The sequence below is a fragment of the Schistocerca gregaria genome, chromosome 4 (genome assembly GCF_023897955.1).
Source record: "Schistocerca gregaria isolate iqSchGreg1 chromosome 4, iqSchGreg1.2, whole genome shotgun sequence".
Taxonomy (NCBI): Eukaryota; Metazoa; Arthropoda; class Insecta; order Orthoptera; family Acrididae; genus Schistocerca; species Schistocerca gregaria.
Window position 1 is genome coordinate 142992858 of NC_064923.1, and position 19857 is coordinate 143012714.

The window sequence follows — 19857 nt, forward strand, 5'->3', positions numbered from 1 at the left end:
AACCCGTGTCTGGCGATCCAGATGTAGGTTTCCCGAGTTATGCTCAAGTCCCAGTGGTAGCAGCGGTTCCCGTCATTTCACCGAAGTTAAGCACTGTTGGGCTTGGCTAGATCCGGGATGGATGACCGTCTGGCCTGCCGAGCACTGTTGGCAAGCGAGGTGCACTCAGCGCTTGTGAGGCAGATTGAGGGGATACTTGACGAAGAAGTAGCGGCTCCGGTCGCGAAGGCTGAGAACCTCGGAAGAGCGGTGTGCTGACCACATGTCCCTCCATGTCCGCATCCAGTGACACCAATAGGCTGAGGACGACACGGCGGTGGGTCAGTACCGTTCAGTCTTTCGACACCTGTTCGGAATAGTGGTAGTAGTGATATCCTCAAGTCGGTCAAGGCACGCCCCGGGATCGCCCCTTTGATTGGACATTGCCGATTTCCTTTCACATAGTCGAAAAATTTCGGGCTTTGTTTATATTTATAGTGACCTCCCTTCATAATTGGCGATTATCAGTTTCTTTAGTTTTCTATCATATGCCCTCACTACGTAAAGTATCGCGCAACAAGCAGGGGATTGAGGCGACAGCTTCCTTGACCTGTAATGTACTCAGCAGACATCAAACGTGATTTAATTATTTAGTGTTCAAATGTGCATCAAGTCTCCGTATCGATCTACATAAAGTCTGACTAGCGGAAACTTCGAGAAATTCCATATATGAGCTGTCGTAAACCTGTTGGATAGCTGCTTCAGATTCAGAAATGAGGAATTCTTTTTATTCAGAAATTTTTGTTAGGTCTCCCACTATGGATGAGATCTTGGAGGCCTACAGTTGAGTAAGTGCCACTGTCTCCTCTAACTGTATTGGTAATTACATAAACGGGATAAGGCAAGAAATCTGTTAGACTGATTAATATAGGTTTCTTTTACGCCATTTCTGTAAAAGAATGTGATACATTTGTTGATTTTAAACGCAGGGTATACTACCACAGGCACAAGGGCGACCGTGCTCTGGGGCTAGAGAGAGACATGTGTCCTTCGCCCCCTCCCCTCTACTCAATAGCTCTCAGGGAAAGCAAACTATTTAAATGTTGATATTACGCAGTCTTTTTACAGGGACGGAAAGGGAACTTTTTTATGGCCACTTACAAGTCGCCATTCGTCCTTCAAAATATTACAAGTTCTTCATATCTCTATGTCTAGCATCTCCCCCTCCCCTACAAACTATCTTATCTGTGCCCTTGCGCAAGCAACCTGGCCGTTTCAGAAACAGAATAAGTTCAAATGTCCAAATGTGTCTGAAATCTTATGGGACTTAACTGCTAAGGTCATCAGTCCCTAAGCTCACACACTACTTAACCTAAATTATCTTAAGGAAAAACACACACATCCATTCCCGAGGGAGGACTCGAACCTCCGCAGGGACCAGCCGCACAATCCATGACTGCAGCGCCTCAGACCACTCGGACAGAATAAGTCAGCTGCGCTGAAATAATTGGATGGCGCGCACAGGACAGCCAATAAAGTGAGTTCCGGGGAATGGTGGATGACCTGATGTAGCAGACAGTTCACAGGAAAAAATAGTTATCATTGGTAAACGTAATCATAATGAACGTGATTATCGCCGAAATCAGAAAGGTGAATGTTTGAAAATATCAGCTGGGCCTGTAAGAAAGTATCGAGCCTCCACACAGGAGATTAATATCGGTAAGATGCAAAATTAGTGACAAGAAAGCATTACAGCCTGACCGTAAGCGCAGTCCACTAGTGATAACGGTCGTCTATTTGTTTCCATAAACAGGTGAAATGTAATATTAACATTAGAACAGTGGAAAACGTGATACCGATGGAACAGAGTGAAGGAGCTCTTCGACCCTGAATGATATTATCGTTATAAATCTACTACGGTGGTTAGAATAAGATCTATAATCGTTTATATTTTATGTCACGTAAACATTTCATTCAAAGCTTTACATCGAAGCTCGAACACCTTTAAACAACTGCTTTGTCACAATGCTTTGCTTATCTACCCCGAAATGTTACCTATTTCAACAAAAAACCTTGTTTATTCCCCTTGTTTGTTTCTAATTATTGAAACCAGAGTTTAACCTTTACTTTCACAATTGAATTCGGAACTTTTTTTATTTTACAGATCCTACAGCCGCTTCTTCGTTACATTGAGTTTCTTGTTTCTGTCCCGCTTTTAATTTCTCTTACTTCCCAGAGCTTCAGTGGCGATCAAATATTTCCAGCATAAGAAGGCACCCTCAGTGTGGCAACAGCCTTGTCAAGAAAGGTGGAGAAGTGGACAGAGATTCATGGCATTCTCTTGCACTTGCTGATGTTACGCGACTGCCCCAAAGAGGCGGCAGAATCAGTTATTATCAACGGCATGAGGATGCAGAAGGCAATGGTATCCTTTACATTACAGATACGTAACATGTACTCAAAGTACATATGGCCTATAATTTAAAACAGTTTATGATGATCTCTCCATTGGCAAAGATTCCGGACTAGTCGCGCATTCGGATCTCCGGGAGAGGACAGCCCGAAGAGAGGTAACCACGAGAAAAAGATTGAATAACTGACGATAGGGCTTGGCTCTGCGGTCGGGTCGTGCAGTGTCAGAATATTGAATATGGTAGGGAAGATGGAAAAACTGGAATGGGAGATAAGAAGATTCATTATAGATATGGCGGGGGCAATGAAGTGAAGACGAGGATTTCTACTCCGTTTAGTATGAGGCAATATTGACAACAACAGCAGATGATATAAAGGCAGTAGGATTCGTTATGAATAGGAAGGTAGGCAGAGAGTGAGTTAGCGTTTACAGCTCAGTGATAGGTTTTCTGTCATCAGAATCGACAGCAAACAAACATTGACAACAGTAGTTTAGGTATACGTGACTACGTTGCAAGCAAAGGATGAAGAGAGAGATGAAAATCTGTCATAGGAGGGTGGATTGGGGTTGCAGGGGGAGGACTAGAAGCAAGATGGACGGGAGACTAAGGGGCTTGGTAGCAAAAATGAGAGAGTAGAAGGACTAATGGAGTTGTGCAATAAATTTCAGCTAGCAGTAGCAAATACGCTGCCGAATAGTCTGTGCAAGAATCGCAGGAGAGAAGGTATACTTGGAAAAGGCCTGGAGTTACGCGAAAATTCCACTTAGATTACATCATGATCAGGCACAGATACCGAAATCGGTTATTTGATTTTATTGCGGGCCAAAACGCAGACATAGACTCAGATCAACAGTTTGTAGTGGTAAAGAATGGGTGAAGTTTACGAGATTATTCATGAAGAATCAATGCGCAAAGAAGTAGGATCCGGATGTACTAAGAAATGAAGAGGTGGGCTTGAAGAGACTCAAATTTTCGTAATAATGAATAATTCAGTAGGCAGTTCAGTTAAAGACGAATGCACGTTACTGAAACGGGTGCCCTGGGAATTTGGAAGGAGAAACATACGTATAATGAAGGTAAATGCGAAGAAACCATTTGTACCGGAAGAAATACTTCATGTGATCGTTGAAATAAGGAAGTAACAGAAAATGTTCAGGGAAGCTCATCAATATACTTCAACAAGTCACTTGAAAGCGAAATAAATAGGAAATGCTGGGAAATTAAAGCGAAATGTCCACATGAGAAAAGTGAAGAACTCGAAAATAATTCATAGTCCGGAAGACTGTCTCATAATATAAAAAAGCCAAAACAACTTTAGGCAGAATCAGAAGAAAGGGCGGCGACATTAAGAGGGCAACCGTAATTCCACTCTTAAATACAGAGGAGAGAGTGGAGAGAGGAGAGCCATGTAGTTGGCAAGAAAAATGTACAGTAGAATGGAAAAGAAAATTGAGGATATATATTTGATGTCGATCAGTTTAGCTTTAAGAAAGGTAAAGTCACCAGAGAGGCAGTTCTGATGTCGCAGTTGGTAGTGGAAGCTAGACTGAAGTAAAATGTACACAAGCCCATAGGATCTACCGATCTACAAAAAACGTTCGATAATGTAAAATGGTGCAAGATATTCGTAACTCTGAGCAAAACAGGGATAAGCGAAAGGTAAAGACAGGTAATGGTGCTATATGTACAGGACGCAAGGGGCAACATAAGACGGGAAGGCAACGAAGTGCTTGGATTAAGAAGGGTGTAAGCCAATGCTGTAATCCTTTGGTCCTACGGTTCAATCTATTCACCAAAGAAGCAATGACGGAAATGAAAGAGTTGAAGGATATCAATGATAATATTCGCTGATGATATAGCTATTCTCCGTGAAAGTGAAGAACAATTACAGGATGTGTTATATGGAGTGAACAGTGTGATGATAACAGAATATAGATTGACAGTAAATACAAAAGTATTTGGAGAGGTAGAAATGATAACTGCGAGAAACTGAACATCAGAACTTTGGATCACAAAGCAGACGTAGCTACGAACTCTCCTATCTAGATAGCGGTAGCAAAAAGAGTATTCCTGGCTATGAGAAGTCTACTAATATCAATTATGAGCCTTCGGAACAGAAGAGAATCGTAGCATTTGAGTTGTGGTGCTAGGGTGGATTGTTGACATTTAGATTGACTGATAGTGTACGAAATGTAGAGGTTCTCCGCACAATCGGCGAGAAAAGGAATATGTGGAAAACGCTGACAAGAAGAAGAGACAGGATGATAGAACATGTGTTAAAACATCAGGAAATAACTTCTATGGTGCTAGACGGAGCTGCAGAGGGTAAAATTTGTATGGTAAGATAGATATTGGAATATATCCACTAAATGACGGAGGAAGTAGGTTGAAATTGGTACTCTGAGATGAAAAGGTTGGCACAACGGAGAAAATCGTTGTAGGCTGCATCAAACCAATCAAAAGACTGATAACAGACACGCAAGAAGAGAATCATGTTCGTGATTCGTTTACCAGCTCAGTAATGACGAGCTTTTGGTTACCTGAATCTTCATTGCTAACTGATATTCTGTTGTTCTGTGAACAATGAGAGCCTAATTTCTCTTGGTGCACTTAATCACGGTTCTATCTGCCTTATCGAAATTTCCCAAAGTGGAGGTGGCATCTAAGTGAAAATTGTTACTTTTTGCACCGTTGCAGATTTCTCCACAAATCCTATTCATTGTTCTCATTAACGCCGTTTTTCTCTGTTGTAGTTACTTGGCAAACTGAATGGATGTGAAGCTGTCACTTTCTTTCCTTTGTTTATTATTGGATCCATGAGGTGCAGAACGACACATTGCCACTACGGCTAGGTGTTTGGTCGGCCTTCCACCTTACTAACGTACGAAAAACAATTTAAACGTATTGTATTTCACGTCTGAAGTTTTCTAAAGCTTCAGTCCGTATTTGAAAAGTTCCTGTTACAGAAAATGGATGCACCTGCACTTTGCTTTGCTCGGAAATAACGGCAGACCGGTTGCAATGTTTTCACCATAGCCGTAACAAAGGAAGCAGTTTTGCACCACCTTTATCCTAATTTCAGATATAAGAATGAACTTCTTAGTAGGAATGAGTTGAGTTTCCGATGACTTGTCATAGAAGCAGAGAACCATGGTAAGTTAGCTGAATGTGTCTCTTTTTATCCCCTATGAAATGAAACATCCGAGAAACATGACGAAAGGTATCCAGAAAAACACATGTAGTACAAAAAGCACCTCTGGCATTCATGATCCCAATCATTGTCAACGATATGGTGTTTCTCATTTTATTCTGAGCATTTTATTCTGTGCGTTCTTTAGTTTCCTCAAAAAAGAGACGGAAAGCACTAAAAGTAGAGTCTACCACTCGCTGATTGGTATGCGCAGTGCACCATCCTCCCCCTTTCGGGACGCTCAAAGCAGTCCAAGTGACAGCACGATATCAAACGTCCATCCCTTCCATTCCATCTATCACCTTCACTGCTGCACAAATTCATTCTTGGGACAGCCGTCAAAAGAACTGAAACGGGGTCATATATACTAACTCCTTTACGGTCTCCTTATTTCATCCTCAATGTTATCCGACAAAAATCCCCACTTGAATCCGGTAACATTTTCATATTCAGTATCTGAGTCGTCCATAATACACGAAATCTCTTCATTAGTGAGATCACGCTGATGCGACGCGGTTGAAAACGATTGTTAAAGGAAGAAACCGCTATCTAACACAAGCATGGGCAACTATTGGTGACCCATTTGCTTGACTCAGTTACTTAAGCTCACAAACTTGCTCACCACGTAGCGTGTCAGGCAATAACTAATTTTTATGGATCAGTGCACCGATATGAATGGTACCCATTTCCCAGCATGTCAAGTCAACAATTCGAACTTCAAAACACTTTATTTTGCGGGTACATTCATTTCATGTTCACTTCGTCCTCAGATGATTACGTTTATTTACATGTCGAAAACATTGCTTTTACAATGTTGTACAACAGATGTCTGAAAAAATCCCGCTGCAGAATTGTGCAACGCCGTTAGCAATTAAACAATGTCAATGCTAAAAAAATGTAAACATGTGAAGATGAAATACCAGTCATCTTCAAATGTCATCATGTAAGAACAAAGGCACTTAAAAGTTACTGGATGCAGCATATTCATTAGTAATTACATTCAGTTTTAACAGCTGCATTGTTGTAATGCGTCCAAAGAGGAAAGGAATTATTTACTAATTTTTATAGTTAAAAAGAACAGAAAAACAAAATACAACAATGAGAGATGCAATCTGAATAGACTTGCAGATAGGAATCAGTTTATCATTTTTGGCAACAGGTAAGTTATTTAGAGTGTTTAAAATTTAATGTGTTTCATCCAAAAAACGGTATTATCATTTTTTTCAAATATTTGTCCAAAAGCACTTAAGATGATTCATCTCATATTCTTGGCTTGATTTTGTAATACTGAATAAATTGAACCTTTTTTTGTTCATTTTAAAATGTGCATCGCCTGAACTTCGCGTTTATCCGCTATATTAGACGGAAGGCAAACTAGAATAACGCTAGCGACAGAAAGCTGAATATCCGAAATTGCGCCACGCACGGAGTACAGTGCGACCGCCTCTCCCTCTACAACGAATTTCTTCCGCCGGTCGGATTCAAACCAATTGCAAATAGGATCCGGCCCGTGGGCCGCCGGTCACTCATACGTGACCTAACAGATGAAACGAATAACAGCAGCAACACTTGAAATACGGCTGAAAAGTTAGGTCGCACGTTCCATTATGGAAACCTTCTCGGCAATACGTACGTCATTATTGGAAGCACGATTCTTGAGCAAAATATTGCAGCGCAAGTACCTTTGTAAACATTATGACAACAATATAGAGTACTAAAAAGCAATTACGCCAGCATTCACTTGACCGTTCCGTCTGTTGTAAGTATAGGAATGAAATTTCTACAAATTCGGAAAGTTCAGTAAACTGCAATAGACTACTGTTAAAAGTAGAAGAAATTAAGAAAAGTCACTAGTCTGGTGGAAATACGTTAAAACTTATTTATTTATTGCCCTAATAAAGGTATAAATGTTAATTTTGAACCCTTTCACTGTTCGAACTTTAACATGTACGATTCAATTTTTTCAGATGCAAGAAAGGTATTTTGAGAGAGTGAAGGTCTTACGTATGCAATTACACCTACAGAAACATACGCTAGAAAAAATGAACACGATATTCACTTCACAGTTTTGTAGATAATAAAATCTAGTCGACCAACGTTAGAGAGGGCAGTTTTAAGGAAATGTTCATCGAGATGCCATGTCATTACAAAGAGAGAAGTGAATAAGAAACAATTTGGTAATTCGTAAGCTGTAAGCTAGAAGCATGTTGTGCGATTGTGTAATCTGCTCTGTCACGGAGAATTCCCGGAATACGGATGGGAGTTGAATTAATATTGGAATAACAGCTAGGAGAAAAATTCCTTTAGCTGCAGGAATATATTCAGTCTTCCCCAGTACTCATTACTACGGCAAAACGATAAAAGAAACAAGAGCTTGCTCCAAAGTAATGCCTCAGATTCTTTTATATGAAAACTCTTCAAGCGTTTTAAATAAAGCGAACGTTTTATAGTGAAACATTGACCTGAAATGAGTGAGCAAGTAGCGCTAACATTGTTCTTTTGTTATGCCTTGATTAATACAGGGCGTCCTAGCACACCAAAACAGATGATGGTTGAAAAATACACTTCACAGAGTGTTTTCACATAATACGATCGATGCTGTTGTAAATATTACGCGAGTATGAGGAATATGCAGTAAAATGTAAACGAAGATTAGAATTTTAGGTCCTGTCGTCAATGAGGTCATTAGAAATGGACAACTATCTAGGAGTATAGCAGCATGAGGAACGAAATCGGTCATGCCTTTTCTGAAGGAACCACCCTGGCGTTTAAGTTAAGCGCCTTCGGGAAGTCGCGGAAAATCCTCAACTGGCTGGCCGGACGAGACTTTCAAGAGCCGTTCGGTAAGCTCTGTATAATGTTGCTCCGTTTAAAAAGGAAAATGGGAGCAAGTACTGTATACTTAGGCACCACCTGACTACTCTCATCAGCCTTGCGATTCACATTTGGTCGCTAGAGCATCGTGTAACATTCGCGATCCTTTAATGAGATATTTCTGCGTCCGATACTGAGAGAATAACGGCGGTAAGGACGTCGCGTCTGTTCTAGCCCTTAAGCCCACCCTTTACCTCGATCTGTGACGAAGGCCCCGTATTTTTAGTATGTAAAAGAAACGTGGCTTGGATGAAATTTAAAATGGGGTGTTGGAGGGGATGGACCACTCTGAAAAGTAGCTGTTGCTAGGAAATTAAAGTTATTGAGGTAGTATGTCGCGCTACTCACAGACTACGTTGAGGTGTAGCTGCGCCTCGAGACCAGAGGCCGGGATGCGCGGGTTCTCGGCGTGGCAGCGCAACACGTGGCCGTCATCGTCAGGCAGCGGTTGAAACGTCAGCCGGCTCAGCACCACCGTCTCGTTTCCGTCAGTCTCCACCTGCAGAAACAGAAATGTCCCGTGGCACTCTCAACCTGGCATGTGGGTTTCCGTGTATGCCAATTACATATACGAACAAGAAAAAGAAACGCCGAAAATTGGAGCAAAAAATCAAAAAAATCACGTTTTTAATAAAATTTACAATTACAATGATGTAAGTAAAAGTGGATATCACCTGAGTCTGTCGGTAAAAGACAGTGTTCATTTAGGAGAATTCTGTTTTATGGCTATTAAACCGTGGTCCAAGCCCTATTATTGTGCTCCTAACGCCAGAGACATGATCAACGGATCTAAAGACTAAGGTAGACGCTTCAAACGGAAACAAGTGTAGCAAGATAGAAGTTGAGGGTGTAACCATCAAAAGCTGTATCATTGTTGTTAATTAAATAGTTCGATAAAGACTTCGTAGAAGTTGAATCAGCCGTCTCCAATTTTGGTTGTATTCTCGCGATTTTTAGCTTTTGTTCAGAAACTCAGTTTTTAATTATTTTGTCTTGGTGTGCTATTTCAGGAAGAGTGGTGTAAGATTCCCTTGTAAGCCATACACGACTTGCTTTTACCCATTACGATAAGAATTGGAAGGGTTTCATCGACAACAGTTTTCCAATACCATATCAGGCATGGTAATGTGTTGTTTTTCGATGCTTTTATACCTTTGTCTACCCCCTTATATGATGCACACACTATAATGGCTGTATCAGTAATCGAAGTATTTTAAATTGTGAAAATCTTTTGCGTGATTTACAAATAAATAGTTTCAATTCAAGAAGGTTATCAGCGTGAAAAATTAAACCGAACGATATTCTGTAAAGTAAAAATATGTTTTAATGTAATAAATCATTAAACGTAATCACAATTTCATCGATGTCCTCAAAAATACAATTAATATTTATTTTAGTGAAAATACCCTCATACGTATTTCTGATTTGTATAAACTTCGGTGTTATAATTCGCACCTTTACTGTGATATTGTGAGTTGAAAGTTGGTTTCAAAACAAGAACTATGGTCGCTCATAGTTAGAAGCTTATTGCTATGAAACTACAACTTAAAGTATGAGTACTTAGAAAAATATATCTGGAAAAGTTATTCGTTATGACTTGTGTCAAGTGCAAATAGACAAGCTCCTTACTAGTTAGTTCAAAAATTGTGTCAGTACCGTGTCTTCTTAGCATTCTGTTGATGGAACGTTAATTGATATTCCGAATCATAGAAAAACTTTCCCTTAAGTTGGCTGCTCTAAATGTTTTAGGATGTAGTGGCCTGTTTGGTAGAAGTTCTTCTAAAAGTAGTTCTTAAGTGACCAAGATCTTCCTTCAGATGCTCACAGCAAGCATTACTGTAACTCCGTCCACCGCCAATTTAATAGCTGCTCTTTTCCGCTTGGAAAGTGTTGCGCTATGGTTTCATACTAATATTTCTTACATAACTTATTTTAACAATAGACACAGAGTATTGCATGCATCAGCTTCCTACTTTGTTGCGCGTTCAGATATGAGCTATAATTATTATTCCTATTGGAAATATTTTTAAGTCTTAAACCCAGAAACGGCCTACAAATGTTAATACTTTTTAATATTTTTTTTGTCAGAAAGGTAGCACATAACGCACAAAACATTAGTATAATGGAAAGAACTTAAGCTACTGGTGTAAAATAAGTACCAGCTTAACTACAGCTTTAGATTTTTATTTTTGGATGCCCTCTTTTGTGATGATGAAAACCATAAAACGAAAATAGTTACAGTAAGGAAGCTTTACGTTATCGAAGTACAGATCAGCTTTGTATGCCAGATTTATCGAGTACCTAGTTTCCACTACAGAAATGTGAGTGTGGTAGGGTGACATCAGCATTTCAAGTTAAGGGGAAAGTAGTTGAGATTGTTAATGGCACGAGTAAAACATCATTACAACGGTGGCACACAATTTCGCAATCAGGAAAGCAGGGGATCGGGGATCGTAAAAGTCGAAATGTTTAATCTCTTCATTGACTGTGATGCCCTCACTTCCTTTCACCTAACCGAAAGTTCCATATACTGGAATACGTTTGCAGTCCGCTAGAGCTCATGCGCACTAGTTAATCTAGACACTGGAATGAAAAATACTCCCTCAAAATGTGGTGACCCAAGTAGCATCATTACTTTGACTTCTTTTTTTACTAAGTGAAATTGTGAGAGGCCTATTCATACATTTTTATCTCGCTGTTTCAAAGATATGTTGGCCAATTTTAAGAAACGTTTTGCTAACAAGACTACTCGTCATGTTGTTGCAGTGAGCTAATACTTTCATCTACTCAGAATGATGTATACTTTTCAGACGACCTGCCAAGAGTCGAATACGAAAGATCAATAGCGCTGTAGGATAACGAAATTGTTCAAGATACTGTAACACTTGTATCTCCACCACCATTATCATCATCATTATCATCATCCTTCCTCGTCCCTCTCTATTTTAACCATTTGGTTGTATTGGAGTAATTCATTCCACTGATAACACTTCTTAATACTGATGTTCTGGGTCTGCCTCTTGAATTTTTCCCAAGATTTACCTTTCCTCATAAACTAACATGTCATATCAACTGTCCAATTAAATGAGATTGTCTTCTCTGTATCACGTTAACGAATATACTTTTCCTTTAATTTCTTTGGTATTTTGTCCATTGAATTTTATTTCAATACTGGGAGTCTCTGTGACTCTCATTCTAATCCTCTTCTTTAACGAATCTAATTTGATCTTGTCTTGTTTCCCCAAAATTCACTCTTCACAACCAAAACTTGTTTAATCTTTATTAACTTCTGTGTCGTCTCTAAATTAAGATGGTTGTTTGTTATTAAATTGTAGTCATTTCTGAGTACATGTTCCTTGTAATATTCATTACACTTTTGATGTTACTCATTATTCTACTTCCTAAGTAGAAAAATTTGTTTACTTTCGTATCATTGCATAATTTCATATTATAATACTTGTCCTTACTTGTCTGTAATCGTTATTTTAGTTCTTCTTGCGATTATCTTCAGTTTGTGGTTATCCAACGCTTCAGGAGAGAATTTTTAACTTATAGTTGGTATCCTTTTCATAATAAATGGGTCTGAGCACTATGCGACTTAAGTTCTGAGGTCATCAGTCGCCTAGAAATTAGAACAAATTAAATCTAAGTAACCTAAGGACGTTAGACACATCCATGCCCGAGGCAGGATACGAACCTGCGACCGTAGCGGTATCTCGGTTCCAGACTGTAGCGACTAGAACCGCACGATACTCCGACCGGCTTTTCATAATCAATTAGGACTAGGTTATCAGGAGCGAATTGAAAACAGTGGATTCCTTTGATTTTTATCCATTTGGTGCTACTTTTCTTTTTTTGTATTACTCTTTGTATAAATAAATTCAATAAATAAGGAGAGACTAGAAAATATTGCACTACTAGTGATTATAGAAACTTCTAGAACCAGTCGCAACGCTTAAGTATGTAGAAGAGTGTATCTAGTCATGCGTAAATCAGTTGAAAGATTCAGGGATGTTACAATCATCGTTTGGAAATGTAACTAAACCACGAAAGATGTCTCCCGCAAATCCCTAGTTAGACTTCTTTATTACTATTCGCCATACTACACTCCTGGAAATGGAAAAAAGAACACATTGACACCGGTGTGTCAGACCCACCATACTTGCTCCGGACACTGCGAGAGGGCTGTACAAGCAATGATCACACGCACGGCACAGCGGACACACCAGGAACCGCGGTGTTGACCGTCGAATGGCGCTAGCTGCGCAGCATTTGTGCACCGCCGCCGTCAGTGTCAGCCAGTTTGCCGTGGCGTACGGAGCTCCATCGCAGTCTTTAACACTGGTAGCATGCCGCGACAGCGTGGACGTGAACCGTATGTGCAGTTGACGGACTTTGAGCGGGGGCGTATAGTGGGCAGACGGGAGGCCGGGTGGACGTACCGCACGTGCCCGTCGACCTGGTACCGGACCGCAGCAACGCACGGATGCACGCCAAGACCGTAGGATCCTACACAGTGCCGTAGGGGACCGCACCGCCACTTCCCAGCAAATTAGGGACACTGTTGCTCCTGGGGTATCGGCGAGGATCATTCGCAACCGTCTCCATGTAGCTGGGCCACGGTCCCGCACACCGTTAGGCCGTCTTCCGCTCACGCCCCAACATCGTGCAGCCTGCCTCCAGTGGTGTCGCGACAGGCGTGAATGGAGGGACGAATGGAGACATGTCGTCTTCAGCGATGAGAGTCGCTTCTGCCTTGGTGCCAATGATGGTCGTATGCATGTTTGGCGCCGTGCAGGTGAGCGCCACAATCAGCACTGCATACGACCGAGGCACACAGTGCCAACACCCGGCATCATGGTGTGGGGTGCGATCTCCTACACTGGCCGTACACCTCTGGTGATCGTCGAGGGGACACTGAATAGTGCACGGTACATCCAAACCGTCATCGAACCCATAGTTCTACCATTCCTAGACCGGCAAGGGAACTTGCTGTTCCAACAGGACAATGCACGTCCGCATGTATCCCGTGCCACCCAACGTGCTCTAGAAGGTGTAAGTCAACAACCCTGGACAGCAAGATCTCCGGATCTGTCCCCCATTGAGCATGTTTGGGACTGGATGAAGCGTCGTGTCACGTGGTCTGCACGCCCAGTACGAACGCTGGTCCAACTGAGGCGCCAGGTGGAAATGGCATGGCAAGCCGTTCCACAGGACTACATCCAGCATCTCTACGATCGTCTCCAAGGGAGAATAGCAGCCTGCATTGCTGCGAAAGGTGGATATACACTGTACTAGTGCCGACATTGTTCAAAGTCTGTTGCCTGTGTCTATGTCCCTGTGGTTCTGTCAGTGTGATCATGTGATGTATCTGACCCCAGGAATGTGTCAATAAAGTTTCCCCTTCCTGGGACAATGAATTCACGGTGTTCTTATTTCAATTTCCAGGAGTGTAGAAGAAATTAAGGATTCTCGATGATGGCAACGGTTGTGAAAGAGCAGTCTAACGGAGTGGATAGTCTTAAAAAGAGATTAAAAGATAAACAACAACAAAAATAAAAAAGGGTAATGGAATGTCGTCGAAATAAATCAAGCGACGCTGCCGGAATTAAACTAGAAGGACGACACTAAGAGCAGCAGATGAATTTAGCTATCTTGGCAGCAAAATTGCAGATTACAACCGGTGTAAACATGATGTAAAATACAAACTGGAATCAGCAAGAGAAATGTTTTTGAAAAAAAAAAGAATTTGTTAACATGTAATACAAGTTTAAAAGTTAGGAAGAATTTTTTGTACTTCGGAGTGTAGCCTTGAACATGGGTAACACATGGGGCATACGCAATTCAGACAAGAGGTTGTTTTTTTTTGTGGTCGTCAGTCTACTGACTGGTTTGATGCGGCCCGCCAAGAATTCCTTTCCTGTGCTAACCTCTTCATCTCAGAGTAGCACTTGCAACCTAAGTCCTCAACTTTTGCTTGACGTATTCCAATCTTTGTCTTCCTCTACAGTTTTTGCCCTCTACAGCTTAGTCATTCCCTCATGTCTAAGCAGATGTCCTATCATCCTGTCCCTTCTCCTTATCAGTGTTTCCCACATATTCCTTTCCTCTCCGATTCTGCGTAGAACCTCCTCATTCCTTACCTTATCAGTCCACCTATTTTCAACATTCGTCTATAGCACCACATCTCAAATACTTCGATTCTCTTCTGTTCCGGTGTTCCCACAGTCCATGTTTCACTACTATACAATGCTGTACTCCAGACGTACATCCTCAGAAATTTCTTCTTGAAATTAAGGCTGGTATTTGATATTAGTAGACTTCTCTTGGCCAGAAATGCCATTTTTGCCATAGCGAGTCTGCTTTTGATGTCCTCCTTGCTTCGTCCGTCATTGGTTATTTTACTGCCTAGGTAGCAGAATTCCTTAACTTCGTGACCGTCAATCCTGATGTTAAGTTTCTCGCTGTTCTCATTGCTACTACTTCTCATTATCTTCGTCATTCTCCGATTAACTCTCAAACCATTATGTGTACTCATTAGACTGTTCATTCCGTTCAGCAGATCATTTAATTCTTCTTCACTTTCACTCAGGATAGCAATGTCATCAGGGAATCGTATCATTGATATCGTTTCACCTTGTATTTTAATTCCACTCCTGAACCTTTCTTTTATTTCCATCATTGCTTCCTCGATGTACAGATTGAAGAGTAGGAGCGAAAGGCTACAGCCTTGTCTTCTTAATACGAGCACTTCGTTCTTGATCGTCCACTCTTATTATTCCGTCTTGGTTGTTGTACATATTGTATGTGACCCGTCTCTCCTTATAGCTCACCCCTACTTTTTTCAGAATCTTGAACAGCTTGCACCATTTTATAATGTCGAACGCTTTTTCCAGGCCGACAAATCCTCTGAACGTGTCTTGATTTTTCTTAAGCCTTGCTTCCATTATGAGCCGTAACGTCATAATTGCCTCTCTCGTGCCTTTACTTTTCCTAAAGCCAAACTGATCGTCACCTAGCGCATTCTGAAAGTCAGATGTCGCCAGACTCATATATTCTACACACAAACGAGAATAGTCGTTTTGTTGCCACTTCCCCTGATGAATTTAGAAATTCTGATGGAATGTTATCTATCCCTTCTCCCTTATTTGACCGTACGTTCTCCAAAGCTCTTTTAAATAACGATTCTAATACTGGATCCCCAATCTCTTCTAAATCGACTCCTGTTTCTTCTTCTATCACATCAGACAAATCTCCACCCTCATAGAGGCTTTCAATGTATTATTTCCACGTATCTGCTCTCTCCTCTGCATGTAACAGTGGAATTCCTGTTGCACTCTTAATGTTACCACCGTTGCTTTTAATGTCACCAAAGGTTGTTTTGACTTTCCTGTATGCTGAGTCGGTCCTTCCGACAATCGTATCTTTGTTGATGTCTTCACATTTTTCCTGCAGCCATTTCGTCTTAGCTTCCCTGCACTTCCTATTTATTTCATTCCTCAGCGACTTGTATTTCTGTATTCCTGATTTTCCCGGAACATGTTCGTACTTCCTCCTTTCATCAATCAACTGAAGTATTTCCTCTGTTACCCATGGTTTCTTGGCAGCTACCTTCTTTGTACCTATGTTTTCCTTCGCAACTTCTGTGATGGCCCTTTTTAGAGATGTCCATTCCTCTTCAACCGTGCTGCCTACTGCGCTATTCCTTATTGCTGTATCTATAGCGTTTGAGAACTTCAAACGTATCTCGTCATTCCTTAGGACTTCCGTATCCCACTTCTTTGCGTATTGATTCTTTCTGACTAATGTCTTGAACTTCAGCCTACTCTTCATCACTACTATATTGTGATCTGAGTCTATATCTGGTCCTGGGTACGCCTTACAATCCAGTATCTGATTTCGGAAGCTCTGTCTGACCATGATGTAATCTAACTGAAATCTTCCCGTATCTCCCGGCCTTTTCCAAGTATACCTCCTCCTCTTGTGATTCTTGAACAGGGTATTCGCTATTACTAGCTGAAACTTGTTACAGAACTCAATTAGTCTTTCTCCTCTTCCATTCCTTGTCCCAAGCCCATATTCTCCTGTAACGTTTTCTACGACTCCTTCCCCTACAACTGCATTCCAATCGCCCATGACTATTAGATTTTCGTCCCCCTTTTCATACTGCATTACCCTTTCAATATCCTCATACTCGTTCTCTATCTGTTCACCTTCAGCTTGCGACATCGCCATGTATACCTGAACTATCGTTGTCGGTGTCGGTCTGCTATCGATTCTGATTAGAACAACCCGGTCACTGAACTGTTCAGAGTAACAGTCCCCCTGCCCTACCTTCATAACGAATCCTACACCTGTTATACCATTTTCTGCAGCTGTTGATATTACCCGATACTCATCTGACCAGAAGTCCTTGTCTTCCTTCCACTTCACTTCACTGACCCCTACTATATCTAGATTGAGCCCTTGCATTTCCCTTTTCAGATTTTCTAGTTTCCCTACCACGTTCAAGCTTCTGACATTCAACGCCCCGACTCGTAGAACGTTATACTTTCGTTTATTATTCAATCTTTTTCTCATGGTAACCTCCCTCTTGGCAGTCCTCTGCCGGAGATCGGAATGGGGGACTATTCCGGAATCTTTTGCCAATGGAGAGATCATCATGACACTTCTTCAACTACAGGCCACATGTCCTGCGGATACCCGTTACGTGTCTTTAATGCAGTGGTTTCCATTGCCTTCTGCACCCTCATGTCGTTGATCATTGCTGATTCTTCCGCCTTTAGGGGCAATTTCCCACCCCTAGGACAAGAGAGTGCCCTGAACCTCTATCCGCTCCTCCGCCCTCTTTGAGAAGGCCGTTGGCAGAATGAGGCTGACTTCTTATGCCGGAAGTCTTCGGCCGCCAATGATGATTATTTATCAAAATGTAGGCAGTGGCGGGGATCGAACCCGCGACCGAAGACGTTTTGATTATGAGTCAAAGACGCTACCCCTAGACCACCTTAAAAAGGTGGTGATATTGACGAATGCCGAAGGGTCTTTGAGTAGATCGTACTCACATCAAAAAATGTTCCGAGAGTTCCGCAACCTGTACGGAAAATTGGAGTAGAGATCAACATAAACATCATTTCCACCCTTTTTATTGCTTATGAAAACACACATTGCGTGTTATACTACCATACAGCAAGTCCTTCAGAGGTAGTGGCCTAGAATGCTGTACACACCGTTACGTCTAATACCTAGTAGCACGTCCTTTTGCATTGATGCTTGCCTGTATTCGTAGTGGCATACTATACACAAGTTCATCAAGGCACTGTCGTCCCACCCCTCAACGGCGATTCGGCGTAGATCCCTCAGATTGGTTGGTGGGTCACGTCGTCCATAAACAGCCCTTTTCAGTCTATCCCAGAAATGTTCGATAGGGTTCATGTCTGGAGAACATAATGGCCACTCTAGTCGAGCGATGTCGTTATCCTGAAGGAAGTCATTGACAAGATGTGCACGATGGGATAGATAGGTCATGAATGCCTCGCCAGTATGCTACAAGGTTGCACTATCGGTCGAAGGATGGCATTCAGGTATCGTACAGCCTTTACGGCACCTTCCATGACCACCAGCGGCGTACGTCGGCCCCACATAATGCCATCCCAAAAAAGCAAGGAACCTCCACCTTGCTGCACTCGCTGGATAGTGTGTCTAAGGCGTTCAGCCAGACTAGGTTGCCTCCAAACACGTCTCTAACGACTGTCTGGTTGAAGGCATATGCAACACTCATTAGTGAAGTAACGTGATGCCAATCCTGAGCGGTCCATTCGGCATGTTGTTATGCTCATCTGTACGCGGTGCATGGTGTCGTGGTTGTAAATATGGACCTCGCCATGGACGTCGGGAGTGATGTTGCGCATCATGCAGCCTTTTGCACGCAGTTTGAGTCGTAACACGACGTCCTATGGCTGCAGAAAAAGCATTATTGATCATGGTGGCGTTGCTGTCAGGGTTCATCCGAGCCATAATCCATTGGTAGCGGTCATCCATTGCAGTAATAGCCCCTGAGCGAAGCATGCCATCTCTGTATCGGCTCCATATCCGAACAACATCGCTTTGGTTCACTCCGAGACGCCTGGACACTTCACTTGTTGAAGATCAAAGTAACAATGCGGACACGATCGAACCGCGGTATTAACCGTCTAGGGCTGGTTGAACTACAGACAACACGAGCCGTGTGCTTCCTTCCTGGTGGAATGACTGGAACTGATCGGCTGTCGGACCCCTCCATCTAATAGGCGCTACTCATGTATGGCTGTTTACATCTTTGGGCTGGTTTAGTGACATACCTGAACAGTCAAAGGGACTGTGTCTGTGATACAATATCCTCAGCCTACATCTATCTTCAGGAGTTCTCGGAGCCGGGGTGGTGCGAAACCTTTTTTTCATGTGTGTTTAATAAGGAGGTGGTACAGAATCGAACTGTGGAGAAACGAAATTTACATCTCAACTTTTGTAAAAGGAGGGTTCACGGTATGAGACACAGCCCCAGGCACCAAATAAGAGTCAGTTGGGCAATGGAGAGACAGCAGGGGTAAAAGTTGTAGATAGGGACATAAGCATGAACACAGAAGCCATATGCAAATAGATGTAGAGGGCAGTAGTTATTTAGAAAGGAAGAAGCTTGCACAGGATAGACTAGCATGGCGAGCTGCATCATACCAGTCCGAAGACGGAAACAACAACAAGAACAAATACAGCTACATGCAATTACACTCATACAATAAAAGTTCAAGATATGTGGGTGGACTGAAACAACTAAACGCTAACGATAATTAAATCGTTGTCATCCCGTTCGAGCCTACACCACTACCATCCTGTGTCTTAGCAAGCTAATCATCTTTGACAAACAATAAAACGTAAAGTATTCAATAAAACTGCGTACTACCATTTCTCTACATCTATATTTCGTAGGCTTCATTGGCCGTGTTGCGGAGGGTAAATAATGTTCCAGTCTATTTTCTCCCTTCCTGTTCAGTCTGTACAAGGTACGTGGGAAAAGTACTGTCTTTAGTCTTCTACGTATAACTGAATATCTCACTCTCTCTGTCTTTGCGGTTATTATTCGAGAAATATGTTGTAGGAAGTGCTACATTTACTGATTTATTCTGTAACATCTACTCCAGGGTTCTGTAAGGTAGTTTTATATAAGCAGTGCCTTTATAGTAGTCTCACACTGTTTTTTAATTAGCATCTCTGTGGCAATCTCATTGCGACAAAACAGGTTCGTGACGAGCGTGATGCTCGTATAGGGATCTTCCCAATCTCTTCCATTAATCTTACTTTGTAGCTATTATACACTTCTGGAAATTGAAATAAGAACACCGTGAATTCATTGTCCCAGGAAGGGGA

General features: G+C 41.8%; 1 protein-coding gene across 2 annotated transcripts in view; it reads right to left on the bottom strand.

Annotated features, from left to right (window-relative positions):
* Positions 1-19857, bottom strand: part of LOC126266984 (neural cell adhesion molecule 1-like) — an 801025-nt gene that overhangs the window by 145692 nt on the left and 635476 nt on the right. For both annotated transcript variants that reach the window (XM_049971722.1, XM_049971723.1), the window contains exon 7: positions 8806-8956. In XM_049971722.1, coding sequence (XP_049827679.1) covers positions 8806-8956 — 151 coding nt within the window. The remainder of the gene's footprint in view (positions 1-8805; positions 8957-19857) is intronic.